The following is a 21,002-nucleotide window of genomic DNA, read 5'->3' on the forward strand; positions in this document are numbered from 1 at the left end:
CATATAGGCTTTTCTCAATGCAGGTCTGTGTCGGGGCTATTTGAAACACATCCAGTTTGGATTTGGCACTTTCTTCAGACCCACAGTGAACAAAGGCCATAGCGGTTAAAATATATTTCTGTTTCCTCCAGGAGAGCGCCCCTTCTTTCTCCCAGGCTGCTTCTTGGTTTTTCATGTATGGTTGCCCCATCAACTTACCCTCTTCTTTTTAAGGGGTTGAGGAGGTCCCACACGTCTGGAGTGTGGTGCGTCTCTCTTTTAAGGCTCTTTCTTTGAATATACATGAGGCTGGACCCCTCCTGCTTTGCCGGCTTGACCACCTTATCCAGAACAGCTCGAGAGATGTGACTGATCATGTTTTTGGCTATATTTTGCGCCGCATTTTTAGCGTTGGGCTTAATAATCTCCAGACCCCTTCTCAAAAGCGGAATGACTTTTCTAAAGAGGCTGTGAAATATGTCTCCCACACCAGCCCTGTACATCACAGACACCCCTTGATATCTGGGAAGACCATACCTGGCCTGGGCTTTATAATAATTTCTGTACAAGTTAGGGTCCCTATAGTTTTTTACCATTACCATCGTGCTTTTACTTATTTTAAAATCTCAAAGTCTTCCAGGGGCATAGGTGAAGCTTAACAATCACCTTAGCAAAGTGAAATGCGAGGTGTTTGTTTTAAACCCTCTTTATTTCAATGCTGATTGTGTTGATGTAGTGCTGACTAATGGGGACATAATGCGGGTTGTTGTATGTGGTGGTGACAAACTTGTTGCTCCCACGGACAGGGATGCAGCATAGCAAAGGAACTGAGAACTCCCCAACAAGCTGATGTTCCACAATGTCCATGTAGACATACAGTGAATTGAACCCACCCATAATATCAGCTGGGACGGGTGCATTTTTAACAGAGGACCCAGGTAGCATTCTCAAAGTATAGGCTAGCTCACCACACGTATAAAAAGCATACGAGTTATCTTTGGCTTTAAGTTTCACTTTTCCTATCACTTGGTCATAGTGTATAACTAATGCGGGTGGAGTAGGGTGGATGGTAATTGTATTGTTCATAAGATACAGTAACTCTGTGATGGTTGTATAATACCCCCGAGGCAGGAGGCACTCCCATTTTTTAGTCCCAGAAATTATTTTGAAAGGGGTGTCTTTGTTGATGTTGTTCCAGCTGTGCGGGCATTGTATTTCTGCTAACCCTATCTCCCAGTTCCCCAGCAGATCCAGAAGTTTAACCAGCTGTATGGTAAAGTCTGAGCTGGTGTTCTGCAGAAAAATCCTGGCGCATGCATTGCTGGGCAAAGTGATGTAAAAGCCGCCATCGCACACCTCGGCCTTCTGACTGAGGTACCCCTATATGTTACAGACTTGGAGACTTCCACCCAGCTGTTAAATTTAGCTGGCCACTCCAACCATTTCACCAACAACTCCTTCTTTCTTCCTTTTCCATTCATTGCTAGAACTTTTTCAACCCTATAAACTCTGTCCTGTTTGGGGTTCACTTTTTGTAGTTCTTCAGGGTAAAAAGAACCCTTGATAAGTTTGTCTTGGTAATCTTTTAGGTGGTATACAGGTGTCTACACACATCGAAGGACTTCATCCACTATGAAAATCTCATCGGTGAATGTTTGTTCATAACCTTTTTCAGACCTCCCTTTGGTCCTAGACACCCTCACGTGGTCTCCTTTTCTAAACACAGATGCTGCTGGTTTTATTTTGAAATAGTCCCTGTACACAGTTTTCCACACCCATGGAGGGTTTGAGAAGTTCACGTCAACAGGCCTGGTGAGGATAGTTCTGTGAAAACTGTGGCTGTAGATCTTTATAAACTCTGGTAACACATCAATGTAGTGAAAGGTGCTGCGGGCTGTAAAATACCTCCACATCTTTGATTTTAATGTTCTGTTAAACCTCTCTCTACCACTGCTGCTTTCACTTCACTATTCATCACAAAATGGTGAATATTATACTGTTTTAACAGTTTGCTTAAAGACTTATTTAAAAATTCTTTACCCCGATCAGTCTGTAATTTTTGAGGTATACAGCCTTCTGTAAAAAAGGTTTTAAAGGCCCGAGCTATATCACATCCTGACTTGTCTTTTACACTCATGGCTCAGGCATACTTTGATAATATGTCTATCACTGTTAAGATTAACTTAACCCCACAATTGTGCTTGGAAAACTGCTGCATATCCACCAAATCTGCCTGCCATTGTGCATCAATATCTGAAACAACAGTCTTGTTTCTTTTAAAACATCTTGCTGGTTTATGTAGGGTGTAAGTGTCCTGATCTGAAAGCGAGGCAGCCACCCCACTTCTGTTCAGGACCTTATTTTTGCCTTTTGGTGGCTTCAGAAACCATGTTCACCCCGCCAAAACTGCCAGCTTCACCAGGAGAGAAATAAACTTCCTTTAACATGCTTCCTATGTAGACATGTCTGGTAACCGCTGCTCTCACACCCCACCCCACGCTAACACCCGTGTGGTGCTTTCAAACACTTGAGGACAAATTTAAACCATGGTAAAACAAGGTTTATTAAGCAGGTAAGAAATACAACATTAACAGAGGTCTTCAGCCTCATCTTGAACAGTTGTTCAAAACCAGGTCATGCAAGAAACCTTCTTCTGAACAGGGGCGGGATACTTTTTTATTTGAAAATAGTGCCCCAGTACACCCTTGCTCAATGACCTCCAGGGGCTCATAGCCCTGCTCAGTAATCTCCACAGGCTCAAAGCTGGGGTTAACAGTTATTGTCTTTGGACAAAAATGGTGCATCAGTCTTTGGTCTCAAACTGCTCTTTTTTGGACACAAACAAAAACAGTTCACACAAAAGATCTTTACTTTCGGCGGGGTGCCAATGTGCATGCTTTGAAAGCTCTCTATGAAGGCGTCGTCTACCTGCAAAAACATTGTTATTAACACAGGCCCAAGAAAATTTACAAGAAAATCACCCCCCCCCCAAAAATCATCTAAATTAGTTACATCAGCAGAGTCCCTTGAGACAGATTTGTCTATGACCTCCATAAGCAGTTCTGATACGGGCTCCTCGAGTTTTGTCACGGTCCCTGGTCTTGTTTTGGTAGACATGGCACCCATCTCATACTCCTCCATGTCTTCCCCTGCTTGCCTTAGCATAGTCTCAGGCAAACTGAGGGGTCACTCTAGGGGGGGCTAGAGCAGTCTGGGACCTGATAGGTCATAACTGTATCATGTGGTCTAGGACGGGTCTTGCAGCATGAGGGGGTGGGCTTTGGGGGTCTGCATGGACTGTCCTTCTGATGTCATGGACCATGTGCTGGTGGTGTCACACACCACTGGAGAGTGGGGGCAGAGCTGCTGATGTCACACACCACGTGACTGGGGGGTGGGGGTGGAGTTGCTGATGTCACGCACCATGTGACTGGGGGAGGGGGTGGGGGCGGGGTTGGTGATATCAGGCAACACATGACTCAAGTCAGGGGACTGGCTAGTGATGTCACACACCATATAAGGGGAGAGAGGCGGGGCTAAGGGGGTGGGACTTGCAGTCCCGCCCACCTGTCACATTTGCAATGAAGCGCAATGAGCCTATATACTACTTGTATCAAATGATAAGTATGGGTTAAATATCTTCACTCCCCATATCTGACGTAAAGCTTTTTTGTTTGTATGCATAATTCCAATCTACTACTGCAAGCACTATGGCTGTTGAATGCCATTAGCCATAATATGTGATATAATGACTCCGTTGCCATGAGAGGATGCATTACGTGCTAGCTTGATTAGCATAATGGGTTAAATGGAACTAGAAACCTACCAGATATCATCACCAGCCTTTTTGCTTCTAGGAAAACTTTCTGACACTCATGTGACCAAACCCATTTGCAGTTTGTTTGCAGCAAACAATTTAAAGTATACAACACAGTCACTAGGTTTGGTACCAAATCTACTATAATAATTAATAAATCCTAGAAAAGATCTAAGCTGTGAAGCATTTTCTGTCTTTGGGGCATCTAAAGCTTCTTTAATCTTCTTTTGAGATTTCTGTAGGCCCTGTGCATCAATAAAATGTGCTCAATAAGCAATTGCCTGTTTGAAAAATGTATGTTTTGCATGATTTGCTCACAACCCATATTCCTCTAGCTGTTCTACTACTCTTCAAATTTCTCAGATTTTCTTCATGATTTTCACCAGCTACAATTATATCATTCAAATAACAGTGGGTGCTACACACACTTTTAGCACAGAGCAATAAGCTCTAGCATGTATCATGCTGGACTTTATTGAATCCAGGTGCTGCATCTGAATATGTGTCCAGGACAGAGTAGCTCCAGTAGGTAGGGGCAACTTATCAGCCCAGGGCTGCTCTGACGTGGCTCAATGTGCTGCAGAGGGGGTGGCTGGGGCATGAAGGTGCTTCAAGTGCAGGGCTAGCCAGCAGGCAGCCCCCACACTGAAGCACCCCTGTGCCCCAGGCATCTCTGTTGGTGTCTACACATGTTGCTGTACCCTAAAGAACTCTGCTGTAGGATAGTACTTTATTTACAAGTACCAACCTGTGGCAGAGTTAATCAGTTTCCTGCAGCCTACTAGTGCCACATGTGTAGAGGCACACTTGGTCCATTGCTTGCTGCCATATAGCATGAATAGAGGCAATATCAAGCACTAATCTATTATACCGATACAATTCTTTTTGCTTATTTATGATAAGATAGCCCTTTTAATCTTCTTCTTCCATCTGCGGGTAAGCTTGAGCTAAATTAATTTTGCTAAATATCTGCACCCCTGCTAATGTGGCAAAAATGTCTTCAATTTAAGGTAGGAGATATTTATCAATTTTCAGTACAGGTGTTATAGTAACCTTAAAATCCCCATACCCTTATTGCACTACATTTTTTTACATTTGGCATTAGTGGCATGTCCCACTCATTCCAGACTTCTTTTGAAAGTATGACTGCCACAAAGCAAGGGGTGGTGGTGATTGGAGACTCCCTTCTGCAGGGGACAGTAGTGTGTGGAGTGTGGGGCTGCACCCAAGTCAGACCAGCTCTGGGCAGGATCTGCCTCCATGGCCCAGCAGGGGAGACCCGGCATGGGAGGGAGCACTGCACTGCCATGGCTGCTAAGGTGAGGTGCAGCAGCAGCGGCAGTGTGGAGTTGTAAATAAAAATAAGAACTTATCTCACGATTCGCCCAGCTGTCATAAGGCAGCTGCTCCTCTGTTTTGCTCAGGGGTTCACCCAGGGACAACCACAGCAACTTTGGCTCTCTCCCCTCTGGCTGCCTCGCTGCTCTGTAGTGTACTATAGATAATAGAGTTCAGCTATGGAAAGATTTTATTTTATTCTACAACTGAAAATGAAACATGTTGTAGAAAGCAAATTTTCTGTCAGAAAAAAGAATGTTTTGACAAAAATGCCCCACCAGTTCTATGAATAAATTATTTAAACTAATCTTGAAATAAAAGATTTTGATTTTCTGCTTTTGCACTAAATATTCTAGTACTCTAGTATTGATAAAAACCAATAATGACACCAAACAGTTTGGCTGCCTGAAGGTACATTCTGGGATGGGAATATAGGAGGACTGCTCCCTAAGGAAAGAGGGGTGGGGAACACATAGTAGTAGAATCGTAGCTCACCAGTCAACCCTGTTGTCGGTTATAGTGATTAGCTGTGTTTTGAGAAGTGTGTGACCACGGTATAGCATCTGGGAGATGCAGTCCGGCCAATATAGAACAAGAACATAAGGTGTGCAGACTATAACCCTGCGGGAGTACCATCATAGTTGAGGGAAACAGATTAATAAAATGTCTTACTATTTTTATGTCTATTACACAGAACATTTTTTATGCTCTGTTCTGTGACAAAAGTTCAATATTTTGACTTTTCATGTCCATTCTTTTTCAGCTGCATTTATTTATAATTTGTTATAGGAAGGTACATGAAGGAGAAAACTCAGAATTATCAGCAGTATCTCATTGTGGTCATTTTTCATCCTAAGACATGCAACATATGGCCCATTAGGAAAACTCAGAAATGCATGAGAGAAAAGAATGAAAGTGGTAGGTAACCATCAAGAATTCATTTTTCTTCCAGCCAGTTTCTTCATGGCCCCCTTTACATCCTTGTTCCTCAGGCTATAGATCAGTGGGTTAAGCATGGGGGTAACAGCACCATAAAACAGGGAAATATATTTGTCCCGATCTGGGGATGACTGAGACTGAGGACACAAATACATAAAGATGGCTGTCCCAAAAAAGACGGTGACCACAGTGAGGTGGGAAGTGCAGGTGGAAAAGGCCTTGGTCCTGCCTTCAGCAGAACGGATCCTCAGCACAGCAGCAATGATGTGGGTGTAAGTGATGAGGATGAAGGTTAAAGGCACAAGCAGTGTGAAGATGCTCATGGAGAACAGTAGGGTTTGGTTTTCATGACTGTTTGAGCAGGCCAGCTTCAGTACAGTCAGGAGCTCACAGGCGAAATGGTTAATGAGGTTGGGCCCACAAAAATGAGCCTGCATGGTGAGGGGGTGGAATATGCAAAGAAAGAAAGCGCCACTCCACACCATGGCCATCAAAGAAATGCAGACCCTGCTGTTCATGATGAGGGTGTAGCGTAGTGGGTTGCAGACAGCAACCCAACGATCATAAGCCATGGCTGCTAATAGTAGGCACTCAGTTGTGCCCAGGAAGAGAGAAATATACATTTGGATGAAGCACCTGTTCAGAGGGATGGAGGGTGTCTTGGAAAGGCAGTGAGCTAGTAGTTGGGGTACAGTGCTAGTGGTGTAGCAGAGATCTAAAAAAGACAAGTTAGTGAGGAAAAAGTACATGGGTGTGTGGAGATGAGGGTCCACTCTAGTAACGAAAATTAGGAGGCCATTTCCAATCAAGGTCAACAGGTACAAGACAAGAAATACAGCAAAGAAGGTGATCTTCACAAAAGGGTCCAGAGGGATTCCTATAAGGATGAACTCAGTTACAGTGGACTCATTCTCTCCTCCCATGTCTCTGCCTGGGCTTCACCTGCTGGGAAAGAAGAAAATATATCAAGCACAAAGAACCAGGAGACAAATCAGATTGTGGAGTTGTAGAGCAGTTGGTCATGACATTTCAGTGGACAGATTTGCTGATGGTGAGCAAGCTCACCAGCCATTAGATATCATGGCTACGCTGGGCATTCCTGTGGCTAGAAGTTCAGCACCTGAGTCTGGAAGTCACAAACCTGAGATAGATGCCTAAGGTCCATATACCATATTTACTTGATTAGAAGATGAGGTTTCCTTTCATTTAACATGGGGAAAAAGTCCCTCACCATACAACTGAGCTGGAGGCAACTTGGGGTGGGGGACAGGCCAGCAGCTGCTGCAGCTACAGCCCCAACCCAAAGTTGGGGTTGCAGCCTGAGTTGAGCTGCAGCTACTGCATGCCCTCCTCTGCTACCTCTGTACGCCCTGCCACTCCTTCCCCGCAGCCCCAGTCTCCCTTCCCTGTGCTACTTCTCCCTCTCTCTCCCCCTTTGCCACACTCCTCCTCACCTTTGCTTCAAACTGGCAGGTTCTGTCCCTGCTGCAGCATGGGGCATGGAGCATGGTTTCATCCTGGCCTTGAAGTTGCAGGAAAGGGGAGCCAGTGCTGCTGCTACAGGGCCAGGCTGAAAGAGCAGGGGTGGCTCTGTGCCACTGATATGAGGCCAGGTTGGAGTCATGCTCCATGCCTCAGTTTGCAGCAGGGATGGAGCCTGTTAGCACAGAACAACTGTAAAGGTGGGGGTGGAGGAGCAGGTGAGGGGGAGAGACTTTGTGGGGGGAGTTAGGAGGAAGCGGGGTGGGGGGGAGAAACCAAATAACAACTGCACACCAGAATGAATGTACATTGAAAATCTATCAAAGACAAGAATACCCAACTACTTGTCGGGGCACACTGGATTTGAAACCTTACAATGATAACAGGAGATGGAAAAGCAGGAGTAGCAGAAACAGTATGTCGCAGACCGAATCAAGAATCCAGAGCCACCCACCCCACAAGGAAACACGTGTTTGAGTTGCAGCAGAGCCTGTTGATCCTGGATTGGCCTTGTCAGCCATTTTGGGACCCACAAATAAAGCAATCATGGAAGACAATCATTCTCAACTGCAAAGGATTGCTAATGATGATGCTATTTAAATGCCTAACAGGATCTGGCATAAAATATTTTGTAAATATATCAAAGGGTTGCATGAATCTTAGAACATAGTTTCTAACAGCATGAATTGTCTCCTCCATGTATATGCAGTAAGAGGCACATTCAAACTGGAGGTCAGCTGCAGGCATGGGTGGGTTCAGGAAGTTAAAAAGTGGGTGCAAGAGATGCCATCAGTGCCCTCTTCTCCCCTCTCAACCTCCCATGGGAAGAGCAGGCCATGGAAGCAGCTGCTGGGGATTTTAGGAGTCCCTGAAGCAGGTAGATTCCTCAAGGCACCGTTCAGTGCCTCCTCTCCTATAATGCAGGCACCTCTTTCCTCTCCCACTCTCCAGCAGACATTGCCTAGTGGTTGCCTCTGGGTGTAAAAAGGAGGGGCAAACTGGGGTGCCCAGCCAGTGGGGCCGGGTCTGGCATCAGCGGTGGTGGAGACACTTGCAGTGGCAGGTGGAAGGAATTGCTGCTGTGGGGGCTGCTGGGAAGCTGAGTTCAGCCACTGCACCACTCCTGCCTCACCACTGGGAGCTGTAGTCTGTAGGGCCAGGTGGTGCAGAGTGCCCAAAAGCCACATGTGGGGATAGGGCAGGTTGCACTTTGTACCAGGTGGCACATCTGTACCTGGGGACAGCTGCACTGGCTGCATATGCCACAGCCTGGGCTGTCCTCCACGCCTGGGCTTGGGAGGGCCAAGAGACCTGGCTACAGGCTGGGCAGAATCACTTTGTGGGCTTGATCCTGGGCTCTATTTTGCCCACCCCAATCTAAATATTGACATCAATGGCTCAATGTCTAATTGGGAGGAGGTATAAAGTGGGATTCTGTCCAGTTTTGGGTCCCACATTTCAAGAAAGATGCAGACAGATTGGGAAGAGTCCAGCAGACAAAAATAATTAGAGGCCTTGGAAATATGATTTATGATGACCAAGGGCTGAAAGAATCATAGCTGTTTAGTCTGGAGAAGAGATGAGTGAAGGAAGATTTGATAACAGTCTTCAAATACCTGAAGGATGATTATAAAGAGGATGTCCTTCTTTTACCTTTTTTTAGTTCTACTATATCCATTTGGAGGTGTGAGAATCAAAACTGCATTTCGTATTCAAGGAGTAGGCATACAATGGCATAATTACATAATCTGTTCTGTTTTCAAGTCCCTTCTTTATATCCTAATTTCCTATCTGCCTTTTTGATGGCTGCTGAACATTTGGCTAATGTTATCAGACAACTGCCCACAATAAATTCACAATCTCTTTCCTGAATAGTAACAGCTAATGTAAAACCCTTCATTATGTATGTATACCGGGGGTTATTCTTTTCCACATGCATCACTTTCCACTTACCAACACTGAACTTCATCTGTAATTTTTTCCCCATCTGAACATAAAGAATGCCATACTAGGTCAGACTAAAAGTCCATCTATCCCTGTATCCTGTCTCTCATAATGACAAATAGTAGATGTTTTAGAAGAGGAGCATGTAAACAGGATATGTTCAGAGGGATCCATCCCTTGCTCTTTAGCATCAACTGCCAGTAGTTTAGGAATGTCAACAGACAGATCCCTGATTGTTTTATTTAATAGGTCTCAATGGAACTGCCCCGCACGAATTTGTCTAACCCTTTTTGAATCTGCTTACAATATTTGCATCTACAGTCTCCTATGGCAACAAGTTCCACATGCTAATTAGTCAGCTGTGTAAAAAAAGTACTTCCTATTGTCTGTTTTAAACCTGTCTCCTGTTATTTTCAGAGTGTGCGCCCTGGTTTTTGTATTCTGGGACTTGGTGAATAATAGTTCACTATTCACTTTATCCATGCTCTTCATTATTTTATAGACTGCTTTCATGCCCCCCTTCAACTTTCTCCTTTCCAGATTGAAGAGTCCTAGCCTTTTCAGTCACTACCGGTAGAGCAGCTGCTCCATTCCCCTGATCATCTCTGTATCTTTCTCTGTACCTTTTCTAATTCCACTACATCATTTTTAAGACACGGACACCAGAACTCCATTCAATATTTGAGATGTGGGTGCACTTTGGATTTATACAGTGGCATGGTGATGTTTTCTGTTTTGTTTTCAGTTCCCTCCTTAATGATCCCTAATTTTTTTTTGGCTTTTTGGTTGCTGCTGCATATTGAACTGAAGCTTTAAAGAGCTATAATGACTGCAGGGTCTCTTGCCTGAGTGGTAACAGGCAGTTCAGAGCCTGTTACCGTTCATTTAGTGTCTCTGAAATTGGCTACTTCTTGTGTACTTCTTTTACACTCTGATTGTCCAGTGGTCCTATTGATTCGAATGCATCTAGAAACTTTATATTATTATTGTTTGACATCTCTAGCAAGCTATTCATTAAATTCTTTTTATGTTTGCCTTACTATAGTTTTACATTTAGTTTGCTAGAATTTATACATATTGAGTTTTCATCATTCATTCATGAATGGCATATTTTTGTTTTTAATATATTCCTTTATTCTATCATTTAAGCATGACAGCGCTTCTTTTTCTTGACTTGCAGCATTCATTTAATTTGTGCCTCTAGCGAAGTGTTTGAAATAGCCCTCATGCTGCTTGCAGGTTCTTAACCCACTTTGCATCCCCTTTCAATATCTTTTAAACTAGCATCTTCATTTTTGTGTAGCTCCCTTTATTGGAGTTAAGTGTCTTCTTAAATTTCTTCCTCCACCCTCCCCTTCTTCATGCATATCAAACCCGATTACATTGTGGTTACTCTACAAGGTGGCTCTGACACACACTAGGGATCCACATAGTTCACTGTACAAATTCTGAATGGATTAGATGAGTTTTATGAGCGAATTTTCAGGAAGGTGCTCAGAGTATGTCCACATCAATATAATTTTTGGGTCTGTTGGAGATAGATATAAATGAGCAAGCTGTAAGCTGGACAGGTTGGGTACCAGTAGCAGTGCAGCCATGGCGGCATGAAACTTGACGCAGGCTGACTATCCTAGTATTTACTTTGTTTTTTGGGTATGATTGTAGCCTATGTTAAGCTTTGTACTGCCACAGCTGCACTGATATCTGTATCCAAGTTAGGTAGTTTTAATAACCACACTATACTTGCCTTCACAAACTTACACATTGTTAATCACTTGCAATGTTTTTTCAAATCTGGACCCATCTTTTGTCAGCTTTCAAATGTAGCATCTTGTTCCACCTTTTTCTGCTAGACTGGGAAGCCCTCTACTTTCAGAAAACTTCTCTTAAGACAGGGAACTGTGTACTCTGGAAAGTACCCATTTAACCATTTCGTGGGTAACATTGATTGAGTTTCTATAGTCTGTCATTGTAAGGCAGCTTTTCTTGACTTTCACTTTTATTTGTAGCTCGTGGCTGCATGTAGATGAGACGAGGGGCATGTGGGCATGACACCTTAAAGCAGGTTAAATGCTTTTGCACCACTTGAATGGTGTTGGTCTTTGTATGCGTTGGTGACTTATTGTGCAGTAATTCCCACCGCTGTAGCAAATTTGGCGGCGTAATGCTCCTTAAATGACTTGGGGTGCAGCAAACTAAAACTCCAAGGAGGAATTTTCATTTGCTGCCCCTACAGCCATGGAATGAAGCACCGGGCTCTGTGCAGCTCAGGGGCTCTGCAGGAAGCCCGTGCAGGCAGCCTGGCAGCAGCCTGGGAAGGCAGGCTCTGCCCAAGAAAAAAAAGAAAGCATTGAGCCTGATCCTTTTTTCCCACCCTTGTAGCCTTTCTGCATGGGGGCCCGGTGCTTCCCTCCATGGCTGTGCCCCACACCCAAGCTGGGTGTCTGTGGGTGGGTGCTGCCTGGGGGGAAGCCGCCACTGCTGCAGAGCGAAGCACCAGCCCCCACTGCCCTGCAGCCCAGGGACTGCTCTGCCCGCCGGCATCTCGCCCTCCCCTCCCCGCTGCCAGAAAGGCAGGTAAGTGCATGGGTGTGTACACAACATGGGGGTTTATTTGGCCCTAAATTGAAGCCATGTTTTTAAAAACCCACTGCTTCAATTTAGGGCCCCCATTTTGTCTATACATGCCCCTTGTCTGAACCCTGTAATTTGTTAGCCTCCTGTTTGAAATGTGGGCACCTGAAATGGACTGTGGGCACCTGAAGTGTACAGTCATTGACTACTGTGATACCTACTTAGAATGATCATTTTTAGCCACCAAGGGCACATCCAGATGAGCAGAGCTGTGCACCTGCAGTGGCACAAATACTAGCAGCACAAATTCCCTGCACGAGGGCTTTCTTGCAGAACACATTGTCCCACTATGCCCAGCTCCTCCCAGCTGCTGGCTGGGCTCCATGTGCTGCAGGGAGGGGTGGGGGGCTGCAGTGGCTGGGACACAGGGTGCTCTGAGTGGGGCAAGCCAGCAACCAGCCCCTGCGCTGAGGCACTCTGCACCCCATCCAGCTGGGGAGCAGCACTTGAAGACAGGGGAGCAGCCAGCCCAGGGCTGCATGTTTCCCAAACTTGAGGCTCACTGCACCCCAGCTAGCCACTCTGAGGTACACTGTGCCCCAGCCAGCTGCTCAACCCAGGGGCTCCGCGGCTGGCTGGGGTACTGTATGCCTCAGTGTGGGGGCTGCACAGCGCATGGAGATGGAGGAACAGGCAGCCAAGGGCTTCACGCTTTCTCTCCTTGAGGCGCACTGTACCCCAGCACGTTCCACATTTCATGACTGGCTGTGGTACAGTATGACACCAGAGAGGGGCTCTGCAGTGTGCAGACACAGGGAAGCAGGCAATACTCCTGTCTCTGCAGACTGTAGAGCCCCTGCACTGAGGCACACTGTGACCTAGCCAGCTGCTCTGCCTGGGGCTCAGTGTGCTTCAAGATGTACAGAGTAAGGAATCAGAGATGCTCTGTTCACCTCTTGGGGTAACAAGAAACAATGGTCACAAACTGACAAAGAGCAGATTTAGGCTAGATATCAGGAAAAACTTTTTCAGGGTAAGGGTGGTCAAAATTTGGAATGGGCTTCCAAGGGAGGTGGTGCTCTCCCCTCCCTTGGGGATCTTTAAGAGAAGGCGGGATAGGCATCTGGCTGGGGTCAGCTGACCCCAGTGCTCTTTCCTGCCTAGGCAGAGGGTCGGACTCGATGATCTGTTGTGGTCTCTTCCAACCCTAGCATCTATGAATCCATGTGGGGAACATGCACCCCTGGGCTGGCTGCTCCCCTGTCTCTGCATGTGTCTGGCCTCACACTATTTTAGCGTGCTTTGTCCTGCTTTTTTTATCCAGACTTTTTTTTGCTACTGGGAAATTCTGGTGGGAAATTTTTCCACTGCACTGCAAATTTACAGCATGGCACATGGTTTAACATATGCCACATGTAGTTTGCAGCTCCATAAAGAGGTCCATAGCACTGCAAACTGCATGTGCCTGCATGTCTAGACACTCCTCAGGAGTGTTTTTAGCCTTTCCTAAATATTACATCATGTTCATTTGTTTTTCACAAGTGTTAAATCCTTTCCATAGTGGATGTTTCAAGGATGCAGTCCCTTCACCATGTGAATGTGATTTGTATTCTTTCAATGCATGACACTGAATCTTGCTGTACAAAACCCATGTTGTTCAGATGGGCCCATTTTGCCAAATGGTCCATCTCAGGCTGTATGACTGATCTCTCACCTTAAACTATTAAATTCCACCAATTTTTGCATCTACTACAGTTTTTAACAGCTATGATGTGATAATTTTTTCCATTTAAAAAATCTGTTTCAAAATGACATTTTAAAAGTATTGTTGCAAGCATAATTTGAAATCACTGAAAATGGATTTTAGCCTTCTTATAGCAATATTACCTCTGCTTTACTTCTTATTTCAGATGCAGTATAACTTCTGATTTAAATTATTCTAAATGTTACTTAAGAAAACAATGCAAACAGTATTTCTAAAGTATTTTTAAAATGTTACATTAGCAGTCCATATCAAACTTGTAGAAGAAAAGCAATTTAAATGTAATCTAAGGTGGAAGGAGGTACATCTTCATTATATTCAAGATACTCATGATAGAGCAGATGGGATTTCTTTCAGACCTTAAAAATAAATAAATAAATGAAAGGTAAAAAGAGGATGAATTTATCCCAGGTTTTAATAAATCTGGTGGGTGTCAGGCTAAAGGTTGTACATTTATTGAAAGAGACATTAATTATGAAAGTTTGTGCTGCATGTTAGCAATAAGAATTCTAAATCAACCAGCATGTACAATCATAACCACATTTATAATTATAGATTCAGATAATCAGTTATTGTAGATGGCCATAGTTCAAAACCTGTTATCTCTCCTTCCCTCCATGTATGTGAAGGACTGCTAATGAATCGACCCTGCACAGACAGACCCTGGTGCTGTACTTGTAACATCATTATGATTCCATTCAGTGGTCTTTTCCCACTGAGTATCCCCTACGCTGATATTTTATACTCAAGGACACAGAAAACTTTGCAAACCTGAGTCCAGACTCTGACCACTTAAATTCTGTATTTCAACAAAAGCTAGCTCTTATACTTTCCATTGGTCATTCTTAATGTGCCTAACAAAGAGGTTAAATATGTTGTTGCTATTAATATTTCCAAATAAAAGTACCCATACATTTTCCTAATCTGTCTACGAATGGAAATGTGAAAACCAGAATCAAAACTAAGTCAGGTATAAAAGTGGGAAGCAAAGAGGCAAAGAAAAATTCTAATGACTCACCTGACACAAGTCATTTGGAGTTAACAGCCACCAGGAGAAGAGCAATACTCCTATGGAAGAGTATTGGGAAAGTGGATCCTAGAAATGTTACATGCAAAGTCCTTGGCAAGACTCCTGAGAAACTGTTGGCCAGAATGGGGCTGAGAAATTTTCAACAACGTTGCCTTGAAATAAAAAGGGCTATGCGCATTTGTGATGAAGAATGGTTCATCCTCAGTGAACTGAAGAATTTAAAGCCAGAGCCATTGTTCTAATTTAGATCTAGACCTGTCTGTATGTTTACATCGCAGCAAAGCATATTTAAATAAAAAAATAAACCAAGAGCTTGCTAACTATGATATCACTAAGACAGTCAGAGGAAAAAGCTGCCTTGGGAAACTGTGCAATATCCTTCAGTGGAGGTTTTCAAGATGAAGCTGGATAACGATTATTCTGGGGTGGTATAGGAATGGTAGCACATCCTGCATTTTGCAGGAGCTGGAATAAATGACTCTTGATGCCACTTCAAATGCCCTGATTCTACATAGCCAATTAATTTTGATTGTAACTATTAGAAGAGGGTTTCCATTGTGTGTTATTCAATGTTCCTCACCACATTTTTACTGTGTGTGAGAATTTAGTTTTTTCTAATATTTTAAAAAGACTGCTACTCTTGGACTTGCCCAAATGTAAAAGGTCTTGTATCGGATCAAGTTACTTCAGGGGCACAAGGGTTACATCAGCCTTCAAAATAGGATAGGTAAGATTCCTCTGATAAATTAACTGAATGGACACCATGCACGAGGAGGTTAGAGGAGACAGGTCTGAGACCTGTTGTAGCAGCTGTTACTTAAGGTTATTTCTTTTGATGAGGCTGTGAAGAAGCAGGGATCTGATACAGATGAAGGTTTCTTATTCTCAAGATCTGTACACATTCTTAAATACAGTCCAACTGTATAACTATAATCGTGACTTGAAGACTCACGCCGTGGCTCACTAGGGATCAAGTCCCAGAGCGGCAATTCACCTGAGAATGGTGACTCCAGAGCTTCATATACAAGACCACATTCAGAGCTGATGTTCAAGGCAGTGTTATGAAGGAGGGCTAGGAAGAGCTGTAATTGCACCTGTCGGTATTGAATACCTTGTAAGGGACTAATTGGCATATAGAAGAAGGTTAAATGTATACACAGAAGCCATGCCCTGAAACATGTTAATTTGTTGGCATAATATATTTAATTTACCAAAAATGATCATTTTTCCTTTTTGAAATGACCAACACACAAAAAGATTCTTCTTTAGCCCAAGTCTAAGTGTATATCCCCTCCAACGCTTGAAAATTAACATTGATTAATCTAAATCTGGGCATTCCTCTTATTTCTTAAATAGTTAATTAGATTTTGGATCTCGCCAGACTCTCAGCCTTAGTATTGACCAGTCCAGTCCAGTAGCAAGGGGTTTAATAGTTTAATTATGATGTGAATGGATTTTTTAAGCTCTGCTTGGTGCAGTAGTCAAAGGACTTAGGGGGCACAACCCCACAAACATGCACGTGCAGTTTGAGGTGCCTCAAAGCCATTTGGGCCACAAACCACACATAGTGCACATACATCTATACACTGCACTGCTCATTTGCAACCTGGCAGGGTTTTTTAACACCATGAGATCCCAATGTAAAAATAAAAAATGCTCCTAAAACAAGCAGTGTGGTGCATGTGGCAGCAACTTGTGCTGCCAGAAACTGGAACTTGGACAGCCAGAGCCATGCTCTGGCTGCTGGACAGGCTCTGAGTGGCTGGCTCAGCACTGCTGCTGCCCCAGGAGACCCCCAGGACCCCAGGTAAGGATGCTGTGGCCAACACAGGTGCTAGCCCCAGACTTCCCTACAACCCTGGGTCCCTTTGCCTCATTCCAGAGCATGCATGCAGGGGTGTGCCCAGGACAAAAATAGCTGCAGCACAAATATGTGCCACTGCTATTTGTCTGGTGGGAAACATGTACCCCTGCACGTGTGTGTTTGTGGAGATGTGCCAAGAGTGTCTGCACTGATAATTAAGGATGACATTAAGAGGAAACCTCAATGAACTGTAGCCATCTAAGCTACCTCTTCCCACCTGCCTTCTAATGGGCTGCACTTTGCACTTCTTATTCCTCAAGAAGAATCTTTCTAAGAGTTAATCTGCTCAATACTGGGTACATTTACACATGCAGTCAACACTATTTGGGTTTACTGTGCAGTAATTTAATGCACAGTAAACCAGCCCTGGGCAGGCGTCTATATATGCAGCCAGGGCTGTCCCTAGGCGGGGTGAATCAGGGCAACCACCCCGGACCCCACGCTTTGTGGGGCCCTGTGGAGCTGGGTGGAGTGGCTGCAGCTACTCTGTGCTGCCACTGGCTTCACATCTGGCTGCTCAGCACCACCCTCCTCCCCCTCACCACTGAATCTGCTGCTGGCTTCCTCATGTGTGGGGACCCGCACAGGCTGATTTGCCCCAGGCCCCGCAACCTACTTGGGTCATCTCTGTGTGCAGTCATTTGGGAGCAGATTTGCTGCTTATGGGCACGCCCACACAAGCAGGCATGTGTGCTTGCAGCAGCTCAAATAAGAGCAGCACAAATTTGTGCCAGGGATTTTTTGCCTCAGCACATGTGTTTGAACATGCACTTTGGTGTGGGACAAGTTGTGCCACTTGGAGCAAAATGACCCTGCCCAGCTCCTCCTGGATCTGCATCCAGGGGGAGCTGGAGGCTGGGGCCAGCATCTGTGCTGGACCATGCAGTATTAAAAGCTGCCCTGGGAAGCAGATCAGTGCTACTTGCTCTCAGAATCTTCTCAGCCACCTCTGGAACCTCTTCCTGAGGTTCTGGATGAACTTCATACCCCACCTTTTTATTTTTGGGCACCCCATCCATGGCCCCACCAAGTCCTAGGACCTCCTGATCAACCTCCTCCTGGCCCTGGCCAAGTGGGCCCTTGACATGACCAGGAAGGAGGCTCTGGCCAGGAAAATGCCTGGGGACTGTGGGGCTGCATTTCTCTCACTGGTCCGTGCACATTTCTGGGCAGAGCACCAATGGGTGGCATCCACCAGCTTCTTTAATGCCTTTGAGGACCAGTGGGCATGGCCTGGGGGACTCTGCTCAGTGTCCCCCTCAGGAGCACTCATTCTTACGTTTTGACTTTTTGACCCACATGACCCTATTTTTTGCCTTTGTTGTCCCAAGAATTTAGTTGTTTCCATTCATTCATTAGCCCCCACATAGTAGGGTCTACTAGTTAGCCAGGTGGCCTTAGAGCCCGCAGTAATTGAGTGGACAAATAAGAGCTTCTCAACCCCAGCCAGTCGGTATCTGAGGACACTAGCCCTGCCCCCGCCACCGTATGCCAGATGGACTGCTGCAGCAACCCTGACCTAAAGTGGGGGCTGCTGCCTGGTTGTGACCTGCTGCCACCTGTGATAGCATCTGCCTTCTTGAACCTGCAGCCCCATATCTGCACTCCTGCCAGACCTGGGCAGGGACTGTCCGGCCAGTTGGGTTGTGGCATGGGCATTGTAGCAGAGCCTTCTGCACCTCTGGGCTAGCTGCCATTGCGCTGTAGCCTTTATACAGCACTGCTGCCATGTGTGCCCCCTGCTCTGCCATCTGGGCTACTATAACCTGAAAGATGTGCTCAGTGTGGTGGCCTGCTTTGAACTGTCAAGGATATCTTCCTGGTCCCAAATGGTTAGGATATCAGTCACCTCGTTTACCCTCTAGCTGGGTCCCGGGTGCCAGCCCTGGGCAGGCTCCTCTCCCTGGGTCATGCCACTTGCCTCACTAGCAGGAATCCTGGTATTCCATGTTTAAAAATTGCAAATTCTCCGATAAAAAATCCCAAATTCACTCTTATAAATGCCCCAAAATCTGTGTTCTTCCACAATTAAATGAAATGGCAACATATATATGGAGACCAATTGGTCAGCTGGGCAAAGTTTTATGGATACATTTACAATTTTAAAACAAATTGGAAGCCTACCAGTGCCTCTATCATCATAATACAAATTCTAAATGTCTATACACTATGGTGTTCACCTTTAGTTTTTTTAACATAGAAAAAATCAGAGCTGCCTCTACTCCTTTTGCTTACCAGGATGTAGGGCACTGAGCGGCAGTGATATGCCAATGCCCTGCCCCTGCCCCTGCCCCTCACTCTCAACACACAGCCTCCCCCAGTCTCCTCACTTCTGATTTGCAGCCCTTGCCTGCCCTCACTAGGTCCCTCCTGGCAGGATCTTGTCCTAGCACCAGGACATTGGTCTAGCTGAAGCTTTCCCACCCACTGCTTTGTGACTCTGACCAGTGCCAGCCCTTGCTGTTCTGCTCCCTGTGCCTGTGGCCACATCCCAGAGATCCCCATGCCATTCCTGGGAAGCCCTTGACTGGGGCATAGGGACTGGGCTGTGTTACCTCTCAGCTCCGTGTCCTTGGGGAACGGCACAGGATGCAGCCTGTCTGACTCACAAAGGACTCATCCCCTCCTGACCTCTGCCTGAACAAGAACTGATTATGAAAAACAATGAAGATGCAGTGGGAGACACACCTAAAGCCCTCCAGATAAGGGAGCAACTGCCCTAGGTCTCATTTACATCCAAGATGGAACCAGATGACAATTCTTTTTCATGGGAGATGGAGAACAGAAAACCCGAAGCAAAGACTGCAGTGAATTTTGGGATCAGAGAAGCAGGGGAGCACTGCATGATGGGGAATCTGTGCTCCAAATGCTAATCAACCCACATTTACACACACCCAGCTCAGCATTTATCAGACCAGTTCTAATCTGGATTTACAAAGGACCTTTCCCCTACACACACACACACACACACAAACACACACACACACACACACACAAACACCCCCCCCCCCATCTAACCAGAAATAAGCAGAAGTAAAGTTTAATAGGCACCTCGGGCCATACATTCCCCGGTCCCACTATGGGAGGCCTATTTAAACTTGATTGACTAAAACTCGGTTGCTGGGTTAGGAAATGCTGAGGAAAGAGACTGAGTCAGAGGGGGTATGAGCAACATTTGAACAATGGTTAAAGGTTCATCACAGTGGCCAGCCCATTGGAGCCCGGACCACAAATGTTGTCATACTTTTCCTAGGATGACTGGTGGAAGTCCTCCTCACAAAAGTTTGTGAACACTCCAATAATCTCCTTAAGTCTGTTAAAAGACTACAGTAAGATCTGGAAAAGTCATGCTAAGCTGAGGCTTGTTCACAACAGGTAAAAATGCAAAAGCCTGATGCTGCAAGCTATCTATTGTTTCTGAAGAAACAATAAGGTATCCCATCCAGTATATCTGCTATCCATAGGAATTTCAAGCTGTCTACTATATGTCTGGTGACTTAACCTTATGTTTTTCCTGGTTATTAATCAGTTTCTTGAGATGTTCCAAACCAGATAATCCCTTGTCAATAGAAAAAACAATTATTTACACTATTAAAAGAATGCTTTGAAGAAGCCGAAATGAGGGTATAAAAATCTGTTAAACAGCAGCAAAGTTGTGCTTCAAGAGGAGAAATCTCTCTGACACCATCTGCTGTTGTTCTCGAGAAGCTGGAAAAAAACAGATTATCTCCCTTCAAGGACTGTGCTAAGAACTTTACCTGTCAGCACTGGAACCTGAGTGCCTTGGACTGGTGAGATCCCAGCTATTGCTCTCTCTCTCTTTTGTCTTTTCTCTCTAGGCCTAGATTTCTGAACTTGAACTGTATTAGTTAAGCTTGAGCTAAGTTTCCCCAAATACTTAGTGAAACCAGGGTAGTATTGTAATTGCTTGTGTTTGTTTTCCTTTGCATGTCTATTCCTATTAGTATCATTATATATTTCATATACTTAGCAATAAATAACTTTTATAGTCAAACTGGTAGTAACTGGGTATATTTTTCCTTCTCTACTTCTCCTTCCCCACTTGCTCTGCAGTGATGCTTCTTTTACGTAAGCTAAAGATCCCTGTGAAGCCCAAAAATACTGTGGGGTCTGCTCATCAAGAAGCTAAAGATTGGGACGTGCTGAGTTTGAAACACATAAGGGGATCAGCTTGTACAGGCTGATTGACCCAGTTTGGCTCAGACACGTCCTAATGAACTGAATGCTGGCCCATGAGGGTGTCAGCCGGACA

The 21,002-nt window shown here is 45.0% G+C and overlaps 1 protein-coding gene across 1 annotated transcript; it reads right to left on the reverse strand.

Moving 5' to 3' along the window:
• Positions 1–6,063: 6,063 nt before the first annotated feature.
• On the reverse strand, positions 6,064–6,996 carry LOC149864283 (olfactory receptor 13H1-like). The gene has a single exon (XM_090049075.1). It carries the CDS (start codon positions 6,994–6,996, stop codon positions 6,064–6,066), a length of 933 nt encoding a protein of 310 aa, XP_089905201.1.
• Positions 6,997–21,002: the final 14,006 nt, after the last annotated feature.

This window comes from Crocodylus siamensis, chromosome 5 (assembly GCF_052110815.1).
Source record: "Crocodylus siamensis isolate JL-2025a chromosome 5, ASM5211081v1, whole genome shotgun sequence".
NCBI lineage: Eukaryota > Metazoa > Chordata > Crocodylia > Crocodylidae > Crocodylus > Crocodylus siamensis.

What these genes read in the sequence shown, in the direction of transcription:
- LOC149864283 (XM_090049075.1), bottom strand. Translation starts at nt 6,996, where the DNA reads ATGGGAGGAGAGAATGAGTCCACTGTAACTGAGTTCATCCTTATAGGA.